This window comes from Branchiostoma belcheri, unplaced genomic scaffold (assembly GCF_001625305.1).
Source record: "Branchiostoma belcheri isolate BF01 breed outbred unplaced genomic scaffold, Haploidv18h27 scaffold19, whole genome shotgun sequence".
In the NCBI taxonomy this organism is placed as follows: Eukaryota; Metazoa; Chordata; class Leptocardii; order Amphioxiformes; family Branchiostomatidae; genus Branchiostoma; species Branchiostoma belcheri.
Genome location: NW_017803379.1, coordinates 350,134 through 370,488, shown reverse-complemented (window position 1 = coordinate 370,488; position 20,355 = coordinate 350,134). Strand labels below are relative to the sequence as shown.

The 20,355-nt window shown below is 40.6% G+C and overlaps 2 protein-coding genes across 4 annotated transcripts in view; one reads left to right on the top strand and one right to left on the bottom strand.

The window, feature by feature from the left end:
* LOC109468025 overlaps positions 1 to 17,604 on the top strand; it is a 26,789-nt gene extending 9,185 nt beyond the window's left edge. The window contains exons 8-17 of one of the 3 annotated variants that reach the window (XM_019766234.1): positions 1,133 to 1,235; positions 1,509 to 1,608; positions 2,383 to 2,484; positions 3,025 to 3,157; positions 3,424 to 3,562; positions 14,357 to 14,486; positions 14,812 to 14,926; positions 15,344 to 15,443; positions 15,585 to 15,680; positions 15,837 to 16,202. In XM_019766234.1, coding sequence (XP_019621793.1) covers positions 1,133 to 1,235; positions 1,509 to 1,608; positions 2,383 to 2,484; positions 3,025 to 3,157; positions 3,424 to 3,562; positions 14,357 to 14,486; positions 14,812 to 14,926; positions 15,344 to 15,443; positions 15,585 to 15,680; positions 15,837 to 16,036 — 1,218 coding nt within the window. In that variant the 3' untranslated portion in view covers positions 16,037 to 16,202. Of the gene's footprint in view, positions 1 to 1,132; positions 1,236 to 1,508; positions 1,609 to 2,382; positions 2,485 to 3,024; positions 3,158 to 3,423; positions 3,563 to 14,356; positions 14,487 to 14,811; positions 14,927 to 15,343; positions 15,444 to 15,584; positions 15,681 to 15,836 lie in introns of all 3 variants that reach the window. The other 2 variants (XM_019766236.1, XM_019766235.1) reach the window with 2 other exon arrangements.
* LOC109467730 (leucine-rich repeat-containing protein 15-like) lies at positions 16,176 to 19,675 on the bottom strand. Its single transcript, XM_019765780.1, has 2 exons — positions 17,859 to 19,675; positions 16,176 to 16,181 (listed from the first exon to the last, which is right to left on the bottom strand). The coding sequence occupies exons 1-2, from the start codon at positions 19,614 to 19,616 to the stop codon at positions 16,176 to 16,178; spliced, it is 1,764 nt and encodes a 587-aa protein (XP_019621339.1). The 5' UTR covers positions 19,617 to 19,675.
* Positions 19,676 to 20,355: the final 680 nt, after the last annotated feature.

The following is a 20,355-nucleotide window of genomic DNA, read 5'->3' as shown; positions in this document are numbered from 1 at the left end:
TATTCAACCTCCTTGGTTTCAGTAAATAACCTGACATCTAAAATTGTTCATTTATGAAGTGCAAAAGCGTGAAACATAGGCCGTAAGCCATGGAGGTCGTTGACCTTTGTTGGGACGCCCCCCTCCCACAAAAGTGCCAATTCATGTCACTACAGCACACATGTAGCTTACCACACGATTAGACGGTCAACCTAGAGTGTAATTTTATTTTCTGTGAATATTTGAATAATTTTGTATTTCAGGTTCTTGCTGAAACGGCATATTGTCCATATTTCCTACGTAAACTGCATGTGATGAACGTTCGCGGTTGGTAGGAGGGCAGCAAACCGCAATGCAATTTTTTCCCAACATTGGCAATGAACCCTCGCTTTAGGATTACGGGCTTTTTTAATACAAAGGAGTAATTAACATTCAGCGAGGAAGTGATTTACCATATATCGCTACGGAAATGTTGACGGAAGTCTGAACAATATGTCCTAGCACCCCCGAAAATAGTATGGTCCTGTGTCTACATTAACATAATCTATGCCAGGATGTAATAATCACTATTTGATACTCCTAATTAATAAACGTGTGGAACATTGCATGCAAAACAAACAAAATTTTCTCAAAGTGTAAAGTATATTATGTTTTAATAGGTTTAAAATAAATTTAGTTGCCTAGAATGGTAAATAGAAATATACCGCCATAATAAAAATGGGAGCATCCACATCAAAGCAAAATGAATGTCGCTTCGCCAGCCACCAAAAAAACTTCGCGAAGTACACACAGAAAAAAACAAGTACCCATAGAAAATACAAAGTGCCCATAGAAAATACAAAGTGCCCATAGAAAATACAAAGTGCCCATAGAAAATACAAAGTGCCCATAGAAAATACAAAGTGCCCATAGAAAATACAAAGTGCCCACAGAAAAAAACAAGTACCCATAGAAAATACAAAGTGCCCATAGAAAATACAAAGTACCCATAGAAAATACTAAGTACCCACAGAAAAAAACAAGTACCCATAGAAAATACAAAGTACCCATAGAAAATACAAAGTGGAATAAAAAATGCTAAGTGTACCTATGGGCCTTCCTATGAATATAATGAAGTATGCTATAACATGGCTTGTGTATGTTGTTGTTACAGGTGAAGGTGCTTGCCCCTCCCCTGGAGGTTGTTCGGATGGTGGGTGATGTACAGTGTTCCCTGCAGCAACTAGGATTCAGACCCAAGGTGTCTCTCCATCAAGGTAGATAGATAAACTAATTAACTGGTGGACAAACAGACTAATAGAATGTACTATCTACTATATACCAGCCAAAAAAAGAACAAGAAATAGTCTTGCCTTCAAGTATTCAGAGTTATCAACGAAGGATTGAGGTGTTCCAAAACTTGTTTTTTCCTAAAACTTTTGTAGAGTGGAACTTGCTGTCACCAAGTATAAACAAGGTTTCTGTCCTAGGCCAAAATAATGGTATTCCTTGAACTGAAATTGTCTCTTCTTTGCTTCTCTGTGTTTTAGGTGTGCAAGACTTTGTCCAGTGGGCCCTGAAGTATCGAGAGCAACAGCACAGAAATCAGAAGTCCAAACAGGCCAGCCTGTCACAGAAATTCAGAGAAAGGTAAAGTTGCTGTCACACATTCACTCAACGAAATCAAGCTTGAACAAATGAATTGAATACATTGAGCATAATTCTCATTTTCTTTGCATAGAGCTGACAGATATCGATTGCTAGATTGTAGAACATCAATGGATAAAGATTTATAAAGAGTGTAGTGCAAGACTATCATTATGTTACATTTTCCTAACTTTCCTACTGAAAAAATTCTCCTTTATACTAGAAAAAATGTTTTTCTGTGTGTAAGGGTTCTTGTAAGTTATGTTTGTATATGTATTTTTTTATTTTTCACAGCCTCAGTGCACGTTGTTTATTTTGTGTCCCAGAGTCTACATCCATGTAGTAAGTAAGTAATAAGTATATGATTGCTTCCATACTTTTCTAATTTGAGAGTTTTCTATAGTCTTCAGGCCTTGTTTGGCTTTGTTCTGTAAAAAGATACAGTGAGTTTGTTACTTTCCACTTTTTATACTTCTTTGGTTTTACGCTTGTATTTTGCTTTGTTTGTTTTGCATTACCACAAAATATATCACCTCAAGGCATAACACACCTTATGACTTGGTGAGGTAAAAGGCACTGGAAGGAGAAGGATGGGCTCCACCTTCCAATACTGTGCCTTAGACACAGTAGACTAACAACACACTGCCCCTACAGCCTGAAAAATGCTATGATCATGAGAAAACCTTTACCATTGTTACATTTGTGAAGATTTACCTTTCTTTTAATTGGCTTCAATCATAACACTGTTTTCAACAGTCCTGATATGTTTATCTGCAGGCTTTTGTCAGAGAGAAATGAACGTGAGGAGCGGCTCCAGAGTGAGGCGTTGGCGCGGAGGAATGAGGAGCTGAGAACAATGGTTCAGCAGCAGAGAGATGTGTGAGTAGATCGAGAGCTGCTACAAAGAAAAGAACATGATTTCCAACCAGTATAACTGTTGAGCTACATATGTGTATTCTCTTCCACTGGAGGTGATAGACAAGACAGACTGGTATAGCTAGTATATTAAGAGGTTTGCACTTTTTGATAAGTGCAACAAACCGTTGACCATGGCTGAAAACTACATGTATGTTCCTTTTTTGCTTAGCAGGTGAAGGAAGGTGAAATCCTTACGTAGTCAAGTAGATTGGAAACTTGTAGTCATGAGTGTTACTCTCTTATAGTTATATGAATGTAAGGTTTTGGTATGTTTGTAGAAAATTTATACATGACACAGTATCTTATTCATGACACCAAAAAGCAAGCCTTACAGCAGGGATAAAACTCGCTGAATTGCAGAAAGTTTGCATACACAAATTACAACAGACAAGACAGGCGATACATGTATATAAGCAGGCGATACTACTAGTATATAAGGAATGTTTGTCATGTAGTAGTAGCCAATGGATGGAAAGCCTGGACATTTTTCTTCTCATACAGATTTCTGAAGTATGCCATGAAGAACAACATTCCACTGCCGGACATGACCAGGGGACCGTTCCACTTCTACCAGGGGGTGGACTCGCCCGGAGGGGACATCATCAAAGCTACCAGTCTGAAGAACAATCCGGAGGTAAGAGACAACATACTTTACTACTTACTGCCCTTAATGCCAGTCCCTGCATGTACGGCAACAACAAAGGTTCTCCAGTAAGTTCCCTCTGTCCTGGACTATTCTTTGAATGCTATCCCAAGTGTGGTGGAAGCTCTTCAGTTCTTTTGCAGCTATTCTTTGCCAAGTGATCTTAAGCCGTCCTTGTTTTCTCTTCCCTTCAGGTGTCCAATGTACTAGTACTATTCTTGTTATTTCGGTTACTTTAACTGCTGTCTTTCCCCCAGGCCATGAAGAAGAGATGTCTGGAGGCTGAACAGTGTGTTGCCTTCAGCTCTGCAGGGATGCTGAAGAGTAGGGTCAAACCTCCACATCTGTGGCAGCAAGCAGCCTTTTCCAGCCCTGAACAAGGCATCTATGTAGCAGGTAAGAGTTTCTCCAGCCCTCAACAAGGCATCTACATGTATGTAGCAGGTAAGAATTTCTCCAGGCCAGAACAAGGCATATACATTGTATGTATCACTCAGGTAGGGGTTTCTGTAGCCCTAAACAGGGCATCTACTGGGATACATGTATATTTTAGCAGGTAAGGGTTTTTCCAGCCCTGAATACTTGGCAGGGCATCCATGTTGCAGGTAATGCTTCTTCCAGAGTTTGTGTTTGTATAATTATATGTCTGTGTGGCTGTGTGCCTTTGCATGTGCGAATCGCCTGTCCCTTTGTGTAGGGCAAGCAAAACAGCTATGCTATTGGCAAATTAATGTTCTTAGGCATTTTATTGTAAACTTATAGGAAAGATGTGGTCTACAATGTGACATTTCTTTAGTTTATTCAACAAGTTGCATGAAATTTTATTATCAGCCTAAAGCATGTGTAACAATCAACAACAAGGGCAATATGTACATGCAAATAAAGTCTAATCACTCTGAATTCTTAGATCCTATCAAATAATCATTAAACCCTGTCCATCAACCAAGTTAATTACACACACAATACATATACAGCCTACAGTCTTAATGATAACACACAGTTACACACTGACTGAGCCCTTTTCATCAGCCTAGTTGAAAACGATTGACACTGATTGAAGTTTGTCCATCAGCCATACTAATAATAACATATGCTGATTAAGCTTTATCAGCCTAGTTAATAATAACACACACAGTTAACTTAATCAGTTAGTACTCCACACTGATGAAACCCTTTTCATCCTCCTTGTTAAAAATGATTGACACTGATTGAAGACTGTCTATCAGCCAAATTAATAATAACATACACTGATCAGGCTAGTTAATAAGAATGTTACTGTTAATAATAACACATTGATAAAGATCTTTTCATCAGCCTAGTTGATAATGATACACACTGGTTAAAGTCTCTCCTGGTTAAAGTTAGCAATATCACAAAGTTAGTAATATCACTAATTACAAGCTCTGGCTCTCAACTCATCACCTCAATATACAGTCCATACCATGACGAGACAAACAGACAATAGGACTAGTGCACGTTCAATTTACAATGTACAACATCGTGTACGTGGGAAATTTCCCAACATTTTGCACATACGGGCCTTAAAGCCAATCTTACTAGTACAAGACTAGTGAATTCACATGCTCTGATAGGCACTTGCTGAATATATATTCAAACTTAAGAACAGAGCTTCAAAAGGGTATCAAGACATGTAGTTTCAAAAAGCTGAGCTTTTGGAATATGATACTACATATCGACACATGTAGAAAGTAGCAGACATGGGGTGGTGACTGTGTCTTAATGACCTGTCAGATCATCAGGCATCAGCATTTTGATGCTGCATCTGGTCATGACCACCGGTTGTTACAGTAGCTGTGGTGTCTGTACTGTTGTACACAACACCAGGTGTGGTGTCTGTACTGTTGTACACAACGCCAGCTGTGGTGTCTGTACTGTTGTACACAACACCAGCTGTGGTGTCTGTACTGTTGTACACAACACCAGCTGTGGTGTCTGTACTGTTGTACACAACACCAGGTGTGGTGGTCTGTACTGTTGTACACAACGCCAGCTGTGGTGGTCTGTACTGTTGTACACAACGCCAGCTGTGGTGTCTGTACTGTTGTACACAACGCCAGCTGTGGTGTCTGTACTGTTGTACACAACGCCAGCTGTGGTGTCTGTACTGTTGTACACAACACCAGCTGTGGTGTCTGTACTGTTGTACACAACACCGGGGTCTGCGGCAACAGTAGAGCGATTCCTGGTCCACCTCTTCCAACAGAGTGTTAGAATGATGCAACTTATGACAGCAGCTGCACCAGCCATGGTGGCAATGAGAACAGACAGGGTCGGAGTGGGATTAGATTCAGGTTCTTCTGGAGGTGAAGAATGGACAAGGACAGGTACAGAGAAAGTGGGATCAGATTCTGTCTGATCTGAAGGCGTAGAGCTAGTATTTATGGAAAGGGAGGAAGTCTTAGAAGACACAAGGTGTTGTGAAGGACCTGGTGTAGAGCCAGGTAGGGAGGAACTGGGAGAAGATAAGAGGTGTTCTGAAGATGTAGAGCCAACAGGTACAGGTGGGGAGGTAGTATGAGAAGATGCAAGGTGTTCTGAAGGACCTGGTGTAGAATCAGGTAGGGAGGAACTGGGAGAGGACATGAGATGTTCTAAAGGTGTAGAGCCAACAGGTGCAGCAGGGGAGAAAGTCTTAGACACAAGGTGTTCTGAAGGTGTAGAGGCAACAGGTACAGGTAGGGAGAAACTTGTAGAAGACGCAAGGTTGCTGTTTCTCGTGGGATGTACTGAGATAGATGAAGCATTAAACTCTGTAGTAGTCAGGGGAAGATCCGGATGGACATTGACAGAGAGTGTGGCAGATGCTGAGCCAGCTGGGTTTGTTGCGATACAGGTGTACTGACCAGCATCTGCTGCAGTAACACCTGTTATGGTGACTGTAGCTGTGGTATTCTTCACCTCCACAGTCACCTTTCCTCCTGACTCAACAGTAGCATTCAGTCCAGATGGGAGGGTGACTGTGACGTCTGGCTTAGGCATACCTGAAGCTTCACAAACCAAATTGAGAGTCACCCCCTGCACCAAAGTGCCATTGTCAACACTGTGAAAGCTTAGAATGGTTGGGTCTTTACACTTTAAATCTTCAGGATTGATATCTTTCAGCTTTTGCCCTTGCAAGTTATCAGGTTTGGAACATGTCATCCGATTTTCAAATGAATGAGACCCATTCATCTTAAGGCGAAAGGGAAGCATCCTACAGTCACACCGCCAGGGGTTCCACCAAATTGTTATGTAAGAGATAGATGACAGCATGGAATAGGCTGTTGAGGAAAGTGTCTCCATCTGGTTGGAGTGCAATTGCAACGTTTGTAACTGGGGTAGGTTTGAAAGTGCATCAGACTGAATGGTTTTTATTCTGTTGTCATTCAGGTACAATGACTGAAGCTGTAGTAGTTCTGAGAATGCACTAAGCTGGATGTTAGTTATTTGGTTATTTGCCAGATTCAATTTTTGAAGCTGTGGTAGGTTTGAGAATGCACCACGATCAATGTCAGTTATTTGGTTTTTGTACAGGTACAACTTTTGCAGCTGTACTAGGTTTGAGAATGCACCACGCTGGATGTCAGTTATTTGGTTATAGTCCAGCTTCAACTCTTGGAGCTGTGGTAGGTTTTGGAATGCAGTGGGCTGGATGTTTGTTATTTGGTTACGGGACAGGAGCAACTTTTGAAGCTGTAATAGGTTTGTAAATACACCATGCTGGATGTTAGTTATTTTGTTAACAGACAGGTTTAACTCTTGCAGCTGTGGTAGGTTTTGGAATGCAGTGGGCTGGATGTAAGTTATTTGGTTACGGGACAGGAGCAACTTTTGAAGCTGTAATAGGTTTGTAAATACACCATGCTGGATGTTAGTTATTCGGTTATCGGATAGGTGCAACTCCTGGAGCTTTGGTAGATTTGCGAATGCAGTGGACTGGATGTTAGTTATTTGGTTATAGTCCAGCTTCAACTCCTGGAGCTTTGGTAGATTTGTGAATGCAGCAGGATGGATGTTTGTTATTTGGTTATGGGACAGGAGCAACTTTTGAAGCTGTAATAGGTTTCTAAATACACCATACTGGATGTTAGTTATTCGGTTATAGGACAGATGCAACTCCTGGAGCTTTGGTAGATCTCTGAATGCACCAAGCTTGATGTTAGTTATTTTGTTAAAGGACAGGTTTAACTCTTGGAGCTGTGGTAGGTTTGAGAATGCACCACGCCGGATGTCAGTTATTTGGTTGTAGTCCAGCTTCAACTTTTGCAGCTGTCCTAGGTTTAAGAATGCAGTGGGCTGGATGTTTGTTATTTTGTTACGGGACAGGATCAACTTTTGAAGCTGTCCTAGGTTTAAGAATGCAGCGGGCTGGATGTTAGTTATTTGGTTATAGGACAGGTTCAACTCCTGGAGCTTTGGTAGATTTGTGAATGCAGCGGGCTGGATGTTTGTTATTTTGTTACCGGACAGGATCAACTGTTGAAGCTGCCCTAGGTTTGAGAATGCAGCAGGCTGGATGGTAGTTATTTGGTTACGGGACAGGATCAACTTTTGAAGCTTTAAAAGGTGCCTAAATACACCATGCTGGATGTTAGTTATTCGGTTAAAGGACAGGTTCAACTCCTGGAGCTGTGGTAGGTTTGAGAATGCAGCAGGATGGATGTAAGTTATTTGATTAGAGGACAGGTGCAACTTTTGAAGCTGTCCTAGGTTTAAGAATGCAGCGGGCTGGATGTTAGTTATTTTGTTATGGGACAGGATCAACTGTTGAAGCTGTCCTAGGTTTAAGAATGCAGCAGCCTGGATGGTAGTTATTTTGTTATAGGACAGGTTCAACTCCTGGAGCTGTGGTAGATTTGTGAATGCAGCGGGATGGATGTTTGTTATTTTGTTACCGGACAGGATCAACTGTTGAAGCTGTGCTAGGTTTGAGAATGCAGCGGGCTGGATGTTTGTTATTTGGTTACGGGACAGGATCAACTTTTGAAGCTGTAATAGGTTTGCAAATACACCATGCTGGATGTTAGTTATTTTGTTAAAGGACAGGTTTAACTCTTGGAGTTGTGGTAGGTTTGAGAATGCAGCGGGCTGGGTGCTAGTTATTTTGTTATGAGATAGGTGCAACACTTGGAGCTGTGGTAGACCTTGAAATGTACCAGACTGAATGTAACTTATTCGGTTTTGGGACAGATCCAGTTGTGTCAAATTTCCGTACCTCAATAAAGTATATGGATTAATAGTTGCAATGTCATTCCTACGTAAGTCAAGGTTAGTGACATTTGTTGGCAGATTCTGAGGAACACAGGTGAGGCCTTTTCTGCTGCACACACAGGATGGGTAACAGCTCTGGCTGCAGGGTGTGGTTGATCCAGTTTCGTGCAGGATGATGACCAGAAGAACCAGCAGTTTCTTTAGCTTGGTGGACATTTTTTCTGTAGGAGAAAAAGTACTGCTAGTAAAAGTGATCTCAGTCCAGTTTTAGCTCACAGAAGAAGTAATCTGCCACTTATCATGACAGAGAAGACAGATGCAGTATTCGTGTCTCTGGACCAGTCTTGCCCAAGCCGTGGAAGAGTGTGGTCAGTCATTCTAGCAGCATCCAGCATATATAACACAGGTACAATTGACAAGTGCAATGAACAGTGGACCGCGGCTTAGCACCCCGGCCCCTCTCGAAAGACAAGCCCTTTTCAGTACTGAGTAAGTCAGGTATACATGTATGTACCTATATTCAACTAAAACATGTAAATATTTTTGTAGAAAATCAAATTCAACAGCCTGTATGTCATTACCTTGTTGTAACAACGAAGGGTGGCTCAACAACGCTTACAGCATTTCAAATGGTACCGGGGAATTCTTAGCACATCCAATGGCTAAGGCTCGTAGTTGTTTTGAAATAAATTTGTTGTCCTTTTTTGGGAGGGGATACTGTATACATGTAAGTAATACTATATGGTAATCTTTGCAACAGAAATTGCACAGTGGTTGAGATTGTATCCCCAAAATAATAGTTACTGTACATGTTATAGTTACAAATGTAGTATTCTACATGATTGTATTCCAGCAAGTCCTGCATACCTAATGTGTTCTTCACAGTTGACTGTTTTGTAGAGCAAGGATTCTTGTTTGATTCAGATCTTCCAAGTTGTGTTGGTCTGTTAAGGAGCACTTCTCAACCAAGTAGCCTCCAAAGCTAAAAAGGATCATGTGAATAGTATGTGTGTTAGCCTGGCATGTCTTTTCAGTGGGTAGAAATACACAATTGAATAGCTTGATGATTAGATAGATGATTTAATAGTTTGATGAATTAATAAAAGCTTTATGTACTTTGCTTTATGTGCCAAGCTTGTGCTTGCTTTTAAGACACTAAAAGAAAATGCAGAAAAACATAATACATAATCAAAGACACTGGATGTACATCATCTACCAATGCTGAACAAATAATTATAAATATTTTTTAAAAATCAATATGGATATAGTTTATACAAGCATATATCAAGTGATGTAAATAATCAGAATCCATACATTCGACAGAGATTTTACAAAAATACAATTGAAAGAAGCAAAAACAGCAGTAACAAAAATTATAAATTAATTTACATGTAAATCGTGGTAATATCTTGTGCTGACTATTGAAATAGTGTAGAGTTAGGATATCTTTGGGTCTTAATTGAAACGCCAAAAAAATGTCCAACCAATCCTGATAACCATCTTTTTTGAAGCCTTTGATAGAATTAACCACTCAAAATTGACCAATAAAATGGTAGATTTTTGGGCCTGTCAGTTATGCCTTAAAGCTTGGCTTTGCAACCATCTTCAACTATTCACAGTGTGTCAGAAAACCTTGAAAGTTACGACCCATTCTCTTTTTTAATTCATGTGAACGATGCCCTCCAAATCAACAGTTTAATTACCGTTACAAATACCCGGTATGTACATGTTGATGACATTTCTATCTATGAACCCAGCCTTATCCATCAATCTCTCGATCAATTGAAAGTGTAGATGTAAAACCGAATGATTTTGAAAGGTAACTTAAAGGTAATGATGATTTGCTCTCCTGTGACTGCCCCTCCACAAGTAATTTCTGCCATTGATAAGCCTCTAGAAAACTAGTATAACAGGCTTCGGGAGGCGGCTGGAAAGTACCCCCCACATCCCAACACCCCCACATCTGAACACCGGTACAACAAACCAGGAAGATTGAACGTGAACAGAAACACGCTTTACAAGTAACCCTTGGTCCTGGGTATACCTGCTACAATGACGCCCTGTCACACTAATATGTCTACCGTTTCTAGAAAAAAAGATAGAATATCTATTAGTAAGTTTGAAAAAGTCTTTTGGCTGTTGTTCCTTTCGTATCCAACGGTACAACTGCGCGGTTTGTTCCCCAACTTTACATGTATACATGTACATGTATGTGCCCACACAGTTTCTGCTCCCTCAAGTGAGTAGAATTAGATTTTAGTTTGCTGTGATTAAAGTTGTTCCAATAAGTCAGACTCTAGAGATGAAAGTCATCAAGTTCACAATGATGTTGACATTCCATTTAGGCCGTGTAGTTAAGGACAGTAATTGTTGCCAAAAAACAATGGCGTTTTCATCACAGTACAAAGCCACATGATTAGCAAGTGATCGTTTTGGTGGCATTGCAGAGCTTAAAATAATCTCCCAGTTTCCTGCCTCTGGCTAACAATTTTATTATTTCTTTGATCGTGGCTTAAGTAGTATAATTTTCACTAATTTGGGGTTTGAGAAACTGAGAAAATTGATTTTGCACTGAACATCTTACACCTGTTGGATCAAATGTGTAACCCTTTTGGTCACCAAATATGCAGGTCAGCTTTAATGCTGATATTGTTTCTAAGTTTCTAATTTTTATTACTAGTATTTAATATATGTAAATATTCTGAAGTCATCCATTGATTAAATCCATTACAAGTAAACCTAGTTCCAGACTCCTCTTTTAAAAACTTTGAATCATTTTTGACTCCCCTTAAGTAACTTCAGTGAGTTTTATCATGTGTATATACATCCGATTCTGGAATATGCAGCTCCCTTTTGGACCTCCAGCATTACGGCACAACAACCCAGGAAACATGCAACTCGGATAGCCCTCAGTAGTGGGTATACATGCCTATCTTCACTTATGCCTGTCCTCCCTGCAAACGTGGATGGAAGGTCTAAGCTTGAAATTTGCCAGTCCATGCAACCCAGTGTCATGAGAAATCCCACTTTAGAAATTGCAAAGAGTCTACATGTAGCCAGCTCTTCTACTTGCTATCCAAAATAAATCGACATAGAAAAAGCCCTATCCCCTATTTCACGCACGTGCGTACAAAACAAATTTGGAAACTGAATCTCCTATGCGCAGATCTTGCTTATATATATAGAATGTAAAGTTTTCAACCTACTGTAACATTTATAATAAGTACATGTATGTAATTCAGCACCCTTTGGCACTACTGTTTACTTGGTGCAACATCAATTTAGATATTAAATAAATGTTACTACATGTTTTTGAAAGGTGCAAAAGTCTTTTCTTTGCCCAGGGCCAGGCCTACTGTATGAAAGTTGTAAGTTCAGATACATGTTCTTTTACTGCTATTTATAGATATGGCCTATTCTTGAAAATCACTCCCCAAGAAAGGAAAAAGACTTGTCACCTTTTTTTACAAATCAAAGAATCAGATAGACATGATAGATGTAAGATGAAGAAGACTTACCGAGAAACAGTGTCCAAAAGAAATGTATCCAGACACAAACTCTTGTAGATTGTACTGAGAAGGCAGCTCAAGTGGTCCCAGGCAAGGAAGTCCTGTGGCTGCTGTGCCCGGCGTGTCTAACTGTACAGCTGTCCGGGTTGTTCCCCAACTGTATATATGACGTGTATAAAAAGTATATTTTTGTGTGTTGTATGGTTATATGACTGGTTTATTGATTAAAAACATTTTGCAGCCCGGAGGCTGAATTGTATGTTTCCTTATCAGTGTCCACCTTAATAACAACTTTAAAATGTAACTTTAAAATATCCTTCTACATGTAGGTTATGTCTCCACGAGAACATGTCAAGCCCTTGCCCCAAAAAGGAGACATTAAAATACAAACTATCACCATTGAAATGTCTGACAGATGTAAGAAAAGACTTACCGAGAAACAGTGTACTCAAGAACTGTATCCAGACACAAACTCCCGTAGAGTGTACTTAGAAGTCAGCTCAAGTGATCTGAGACAAGCCAAGAAAGTCTGGTGGCTGTTGTACCTGCCGTAGCCAAATGTACAACTGCGCAGTTTGTTCCCCAACTATATATATATATGCCCACACAGTATCTGCTCCCTCAAGTGAGTAGAATTAGATTTTAGCTTGCTGTGATTAAAGTTGATCCAATAAGTCAGACTCAGGTCTGTATGTTTAGAAGAGATGAAAGTCAGTTTCCGATGTTGGCATTCCAAGACAGGCTGCGTAGTTAAGGTTAGTAATTGTGGCGTTTTCTTTAATGTACAAAGCCACATGATTTGTAACTGATCATTTTCACGGAATGGTTGAAATAATCATAATCCCGATTGCGTAGAACCCTTCTTTGTAGCATATGATTCACTTTTCTGACCCTTAACAGCAGTTATATATATTTCCCATCTGAGAAGTCCTCATAGCAACAAGTTGAACTAATTTTCTTGACTCCCGTAGAATTTACTGAGAAGTCAGCTCAAGTGGTCCCAGTTAAGCCAAGGAAGTCCTGTGAATGTTGAGCCTGGCATATCCAACTGTATACAACTGTGTGGTTTGTTGTTCCCCAACTGTATATATATATGGCCACACAGTTTCTGCTCCCTCAAGTGAGTAGAATTAGATTTTAGTTTGCTGTGATTAAAGTTGTTCCAATGAGCCAGACTCTAGTATGTTTGGAGGAGATGAAAGTTGAAAGATGAAAGATCATAGTCTGTTGTTGACATTCCAAGTAGGCTGCATACTCAAGGTGGGTAATTATTGCGGCATTTTCATTAACGTACAAAGCCACATGATTTGTAACTGATCATTTTGACGGTATGGTTGAAATAATCACAATCCTAATTGCTTAGAACCCTTCTTTGTAGCATATAATTCACTTTTCTGGCTCTACATGTTTCCTATCTGGCTTTGACAGCAATCTGTACACCAACTTATTTCCTTGGTTCTCTGGCGTTTTAAGGAAAAAAATCATGATTGTTACAGGACATGTTAGAAATATCAGGCTGGGTGGAATATCTTTAGCTGACTGTATTCATCCCCGGGGACACCCCTACATGTATGCTCAAGGTTGTCAGGCCTGGGGTTCATGTCAGTGTTAGAACATGTGGATGTCAGAACAAGGGGATGTCGGATCATATGGGTGTAAGAATATGGTGGTGTCAGAAGATTGGGGCATCGGAATATAGGAAATTCATAACATGGAGGTGTTGGAACAGGGGATCGCTAGCCTGAGTGTCAGCCTTGTTAGCTTTCGTCCACTACCCAAGATCCGCGTGGGGAGCGGATCTTGGGTAGCGGATGAAAGCTAGCAAGGCTGACACTCAGGCTAGGGGATCGCATCTTCTATGCCAGAACAGTACTGTTATTTTGGAATCCGAAAAGCAACCAATTAAATTGATGTGGCCCTAGCAAGAATGTTGCCTAATTTTTCCAAAGAATTATACAAGTGATGCAGATAGAAAGCATTGGCTTGGAAAAAATCCTTTTTGTTTGAAGTCGGGCCAGAGGATTTACTGGTAACCATGAAGACAAAACAAAACAGGGCAGGAATCGAACTTGGAATATTAACAAGAATAAATCTTAGTGCAGTGTTATTTTTTCAATATAGTTGCACCTTGTACATTGTACTAGAATTTGAACAGTTTGAGAAGGGTACCAACAAAGTCAATAGAGTCGTGTCAGAGTACATCTTTGTGAGCGAATACCGGTAGTTCAGATCTGCCCCTTCAGCAAAAAAAATGGCAATATGCATGCAAACACTCTCACAAACACACAGCTCAAACGCACACACATTTTGAGCTGAGTCAAGTGAGAAAAAAGGGTGTTAATTTGTCTTTCCCCAGGATACAACATAACGACTTGCTAGGGATTTGAACCGAGAACCTTTAGAACCCTAAGCACAAGGCTGCTACAGCTGTATATACTGTATATGGTATGAACGAAGTCTTGTTTTGCAGATGTGGACATGTGTGCGGCAGATCTGCATGACTGTGACGAGCATGCCTTCTGCAACAAGACTGGCCCCGCCCAGTTCAGGTGCACCTGTAGGGATGGTTACTATGGCAACGGACAAACCTGCCTCCCCAGGTAACTATAACACCAGTACAGGTTTGTCTGTAACCACTACAATGTCCAGGTGTTCATTTCAAAAGGTGGTCACTAGTACAGGTTAGACTGTATATCAAAGGCCAGGTGATCTTTGTACATTGTACAAATGTATAAACTTTAATAAAGTCAATGGCCAGGTGGTCTATACATGTATGTAGAGGTGGTCACTAGTACAAGTTTGACTGTATATTAGTGACCAGGTGGTCACTTGTACAGGTTTGACTGTATGTCAATGGCCAGATGATCCTTATGAAGAGGTGGTCACTAGTACAGGTTTGACTGTAACCCCTCCCCTCCCCTCCAGGTACAACCCCGATGAACCCCTTCCTTTGGAGGTGAGACGAGACGGTCTCATCAGTGTCTTCAACGGAATCAACCTGCAGGACATGAAGACTGCAGCCCAGTTTGTCTTCTTCCAGGTGGGGGGAGTTTTCATCTCTAAGCAATCTCCAAGCAGATTTCTTTTGGGGCAGGGGATGGTCAAATTGACTACCCAATTGTACCATTTTGCTCCTGTTGAGGCAAATGGTACAATTGGGTGGTCAATTGGGAGGTAAATAGGGAATGAATCTTGGCTTTATTGTGAAGTTTAACCAAGATTCAACCCTGCATAGCACCATTCATTTTCCTTTCATTCATTCATTCATTCATTTTTTTATTTACCGGTAGTTATGTCTCTTGCCTGGTTGGTTGGTTGGTTGGTTGGTTGGTTGGTTGGTTGGTTTGGTTGGTTGGTTGGTTGGTTGGTTGGTTCATTGGTCTTTCTAATCTTAACTTGTCCTCTCCTTCCTTCTCTCATTTATTGACTGTGTAAGAGTCTTGTTCATCACACTCAGGGCATGGATTCTCTGGGAGGAGACTTCATGGTGGCCGAACAGTTCCGAGGACAACCCAAACAGCTGCAGTCCATCTGCTTGGACATCCCACAGTGTATCGGTGAGACCTAGATCTCCTGGCTTTATTATTTTTGGCGGAATTACAACAGCTGGATACTACTGGGTAGTATTGTAGTTGTAGTAGTAGTAGTAGTAGTGGTAGTAGAAGCAGTTGAAGTAACAATGTCCCCCTATGTTTCAGGGTTCAACAGTAATGGGATGCTGAAAATGTCCATGAGTCGTCCCTCCGGATGGATAAGGTGGAGCAACAAGGATTCAGACGGCCTCTACCTGCTGGGTAAGTCTCTTACCTCAGTGCACAGGCTTTGTTTTCTGTGCATTTGTGTGTGTTTTACTAACATTTTTGTGCAATAGATTATCGTCCTTTTATGGGATATACATGTATGAAATTCAAGACATTTTTACTAACGCTACAATCCTGTATTTTCTGTAGACCTGAACTACTGTGAGTTGGACCTGGAGCTGTGTCCGGAAGGATCCCTCTGCCAGCGTCATGCCCCCGGGGTTTACCAGTGTACCTGTCAGACCCCCCTAGTCATGGTCAACAACCAGTGTGTTCAGGTGCCGGGGTATGGGAACATGTCTGTGGCTGTGTACCCTGGCAGGGAGGTGGAGGTGGGAGGGTACATGTGAACTATGGTTCGTTAGGAGAAATGTTGTTGCTTTACAATACATATAATATATATGTACACAATGTATTGTGTGATAACCCCTTTATCCATTGTGAGCAATCCGGTCTGTGTTCCGGGCTATAGAAATATGTCTGTCACTGTCAATCCTGGTAGAAAGGTGGAAGTAAGGGGTACAAGTGAAAGATAATCATAAACGGTATTCTTTTAGATACATCTTGTATATGTGTAGATGTCAAGACTCCTGCTAGTCACAGTGAACTACACAAATGAAGCTATGTGTGTATAGATTGCAAATTACTGGGAGAAAATGAATTGTCTGTCCCTTTGAGTAGGGCAAGCAAAACAGCTATGCTATTGGCAAATTAATGTTCTTATATAATAGGCATTTTAGTGTGAATTTACAGGAAAGATGTCTACAATGTGACATTTCTTTAGTTTATTCAACAAGTTGCATGAAGTTGTATTATTAGCCTAAAGCATGTGTTACAATCAATAACAAGGGCAGTATGAACATGCAAATTAAAGCCTGAACACTCTGAATCTTAAATCCTATCAAATAATCATTAAACCCTGTCCATCACCCAAGTTAATTATACACAGCAACACACAAACTATATATACAGCCTACAGTCTTAATAATAACACTCACTAGTTAAAAACGATTGACACTGAAGTTTGTCCATCTGCCAAATTAATAATAATGTACTGATTAAGTTCTATCAGCCGAGTTAATAATACACAAATGCCGATAAAGCTCTATCATTAGTATCAACCTAGATACATATGTAGAATGTTGCCTCTATCAACCCATAAGTTGCCGTTAATAATAACACACTGATACACTGATTAAGATTATGTTCATCAGCATAGTTAATGATGATACTGATTAAGATCTGTCCATCAGCCAAAGTAATAATAACACACGCTGATTAAACTCTATCAGTCAAGTTAGTAATATCACACTAACAACAACAACTAACAACAACATGTAATTACATCAAGCTCTGGCTATCAGCCTACTTGATGATGTCATACACAATTAAGCCATATGTTGCTAATAAAATTACAAACTAATTAAAATCTGACTATCAGCTTTCTATCAGCCCATCACCTCATTCATATGCAGTCCATTCCATGACGAGAAGTGCAAGTTCAATTTACAGTGTACAATGCCATGCACTTTTCCAACCTTTTGCACATCCGGGCTTTAATCTTACTACAAGATGAGAATTCACATGCTCATAGGCACTGGCTAAATATATTCACACTGGAGAATAGAGCTTCAGAAGTGTATCTTGGTACATACTGTACATTGTATACAATTATGTAGTTTCAAAAAGCTGAGCTTTTGGAATATGATACTACATATTGACACATGTAGAAAGTAGCAGACATGGGGGGTGACTGTGTCTTAATGACCTGTCAAATCATCAGGCATCAGCATTTTGATGCTGCATCTGGTCATGACCACCGGTTGTTACAGTAGCTGTGGTGTCTGTACTGTTGTACACAACACCAGGTGTGGTGTCTGTACTGTTGTACACAACACCAGGTGTGGTGTCTGTACTGTTGTACACAACACCAGCTGTGGTGTCTGTACTGTTGTACACAACACCAGGTGTGGTGTCTGTACTGTTGTACACAACACCGGGGTCTGGGGCAACAGTAGATCGATTCCTGGTCCACCTCTTCCAACAGAGTGTTAGAACGATGAAACATATGACGGCAGCTGCACCAGCCATGGTGGCAATGAGAACAGACAGGGTCGGATTGGGATTAGATTCAGGTTCCTTTGGAGGTGAAGAATGGACAAGGACAGGTACAGAGAAAGTGGGATCCGATTCTGTCTGATCTGAAGGCGTAGAGCTAGTATTTATGGAAAGGGAGGAAGTCTTAGAAGACACAAGGTGTTGTGAAGGACCTGGTGTAGAGCCAGGTAGGGAGGAACTGGGAGAAGATAAGAGGTGTTCTGAAGGTGTAGAGCCAACAGGTACAGGTGGGGAGAAAGTAGCAGAAGATGCAAGATTACTGTTGCTCGTGACCATGGGATGGGTTAAAGTATCAGTGAGTGGTGGAGCATTCAATTTTGCAGTAGTTGTAGGAACTTTCAGGTGGACATTGACAGAGAGTGTGGCAGATGCAGAGCCAGCTGGGTTTGTTGCAATACAGGTGTACTGACCAGCATCTGCTGCAGTAACACCTGTTATGGTGACTGTAGCTGTGGTATTCTTCACCTCCACAGTCACCCTCCCTCCTGACTCAACAGTTGTATTCAGTCCAGATGGGAAGGTGACTGTGACGTCTGGTTTAGGCATACCTGACGCTTCACAAACCAAATGGAGAGTCTCGCCCTGCACCAATGTGTCATTGTCAACCCTGTGAAAGCTGCGAATGGTTGGCTCTTTGCAGAAATCTTCAGGATTGATATCTTTCAGCTTCTGCCCTTGCAAGTTATCAGGTTTGGAACATGTCATGTGATTTTCAAATGAATGAGACCCATTCATCTGAAGGCGAAACGGAAGCATCCTACAGTCACACTGCCAGGGGTTCCACTGCATTGTTACGGAAGAGATTGATGACAGCATGGAATAGGCTGTTGAGGAAAGTGTCTCCATCTGGTTGGAGTGCAATTGCAACGTTTGTAACTGGGGTAGGTTTGAAAGTGCATCAGACTGAATGGTTTTTATTCTGTTGCCATTCAGGTACAATGACTGCAGCTGTAGTAGATTTGAGAATGCACTAAGCTGGATGTTACTTATTTGGTTATTTTTCAGATTCAAGTTTTGAAGCTGTGGTAGGTTTCTAAATACACCATGCCGGATGTTTGTTATTTGGTTACGGGCCAGATTCAAGTTTTGAAGCTGTGGTAGGTTTGAGATTTCGACATGCTGGATTTGGTTCTGGGACAGGGACAACTCTTGAAGCTGCGCTAGGTTTCTAAATGCACCATGCTGGATGAAAGTTATTCGGTTAGAGGACAGGAACAACTTTTGAAGCTGTGGTAGGTTTAAGAATGTGCCACGTTGGATGTTAGTTATTCGGTTAGAGGACAGGAACAACTTTTGAAGCTGTGGTAGGTTTTTGAATGCACCACGCTGGATGTTAGTTATTTGGTTAGAGGACAGGGACAACTCTTGAAGCTGCGCTAGGCTTGTAAATACACCATGCTGGATGTTAGTTATTCGGTTAGAGGACAGGAACAACTTTTGAAGCCGAGGTATGTTTGAGAATGCGCCACGTTGGATGTTAGTTATTTTGTTAGAGTTCAGGGACAACTCTAGTAGCTGTGGTAGAACTGGAAATGAACCAGACTGAATGTCAATTATTTGGTTTGAGGACAGAACCAATTTTTCCAATCTTCTGTATCTTAATAAAGTTTTTCGACTAATGGTTGCAATGTCATTCCCACTTAAGTCAAGGTAAGTGAGACTTTTTGACAGATCCTCAGGAACAGAGGTGAGGCCTAAATTTCTGCTGCACACACAGGATGGGTAACAGCTCTGGCTGCAGGGTGTGGTTGATCCAGTTTCGTGCAGGATGATGACCAGAAGAACCAGCAGTTTCTTCAGCTTGTTAGGCATTCTGTCTGTAGAAGAGAAAGTACTATTACTAGTAAAAGTTATCTCAGTCTCATGGACAGTGCAGACACTACATTGCATAAAATTATACAGTATTGACAGATTCATTTTACTGTAGATATTCCCCTTAGCTCTTTTTGACAAGTGCAATGAACAGTTGACCATGACTTAACGTCCCACATTGAAGGACTGTGACCCTTTCCAGTAGCATACAAGTCTAAAGGTATAAATATATATAATCAGTATATATGCAACTGTTAGCAAGAGCATGGGTATTGTGACTACTAAAAAAAATCAAATTCAAGAGCCTGCATGGTATTACCATATTTTACCAACAACGGGTTGATCAACAACATTAAGTACTCCAAAAAACTGAGCACCATCAATATATAAGGCTAGCTGTTTTAAAATGCACTTTTTAAAATTCTTTTAGTATGACTTGGTTATCCTGACAACAGTAACTGGTTGAGATTATATCTCAAAATCTGTAATAGGAAAACAACTGAAAAAAATTGAGTGAGGAAAACTTAATATTGACTTATCAGCAGTGTCATACAGTTAAGCACAAGGGTCAGTTGTGATGCATATTACTAAAAAGAAAACAACAAAAACTGTAGTATCTACATGTATTCTGGGAAACATGCAAGCCATTCTCTCTAGTCCTGCATACCTTATTGTGTTCTGCACAGTTGACTGTTCTGTAGAACAAAGGTTCTTCTTGGTGATTCTCCAAAGTTTTGTT

Excerpts from the sequence above, each read along its gene's own strand:
- LOC109467730 (XM_019765780.1), bottom strand. The coding sequence starts at position 19,616 with ATGCCTAACAAGCTGAAGAAACTGCTGGTTCTTCTGGTCATCATCCTG.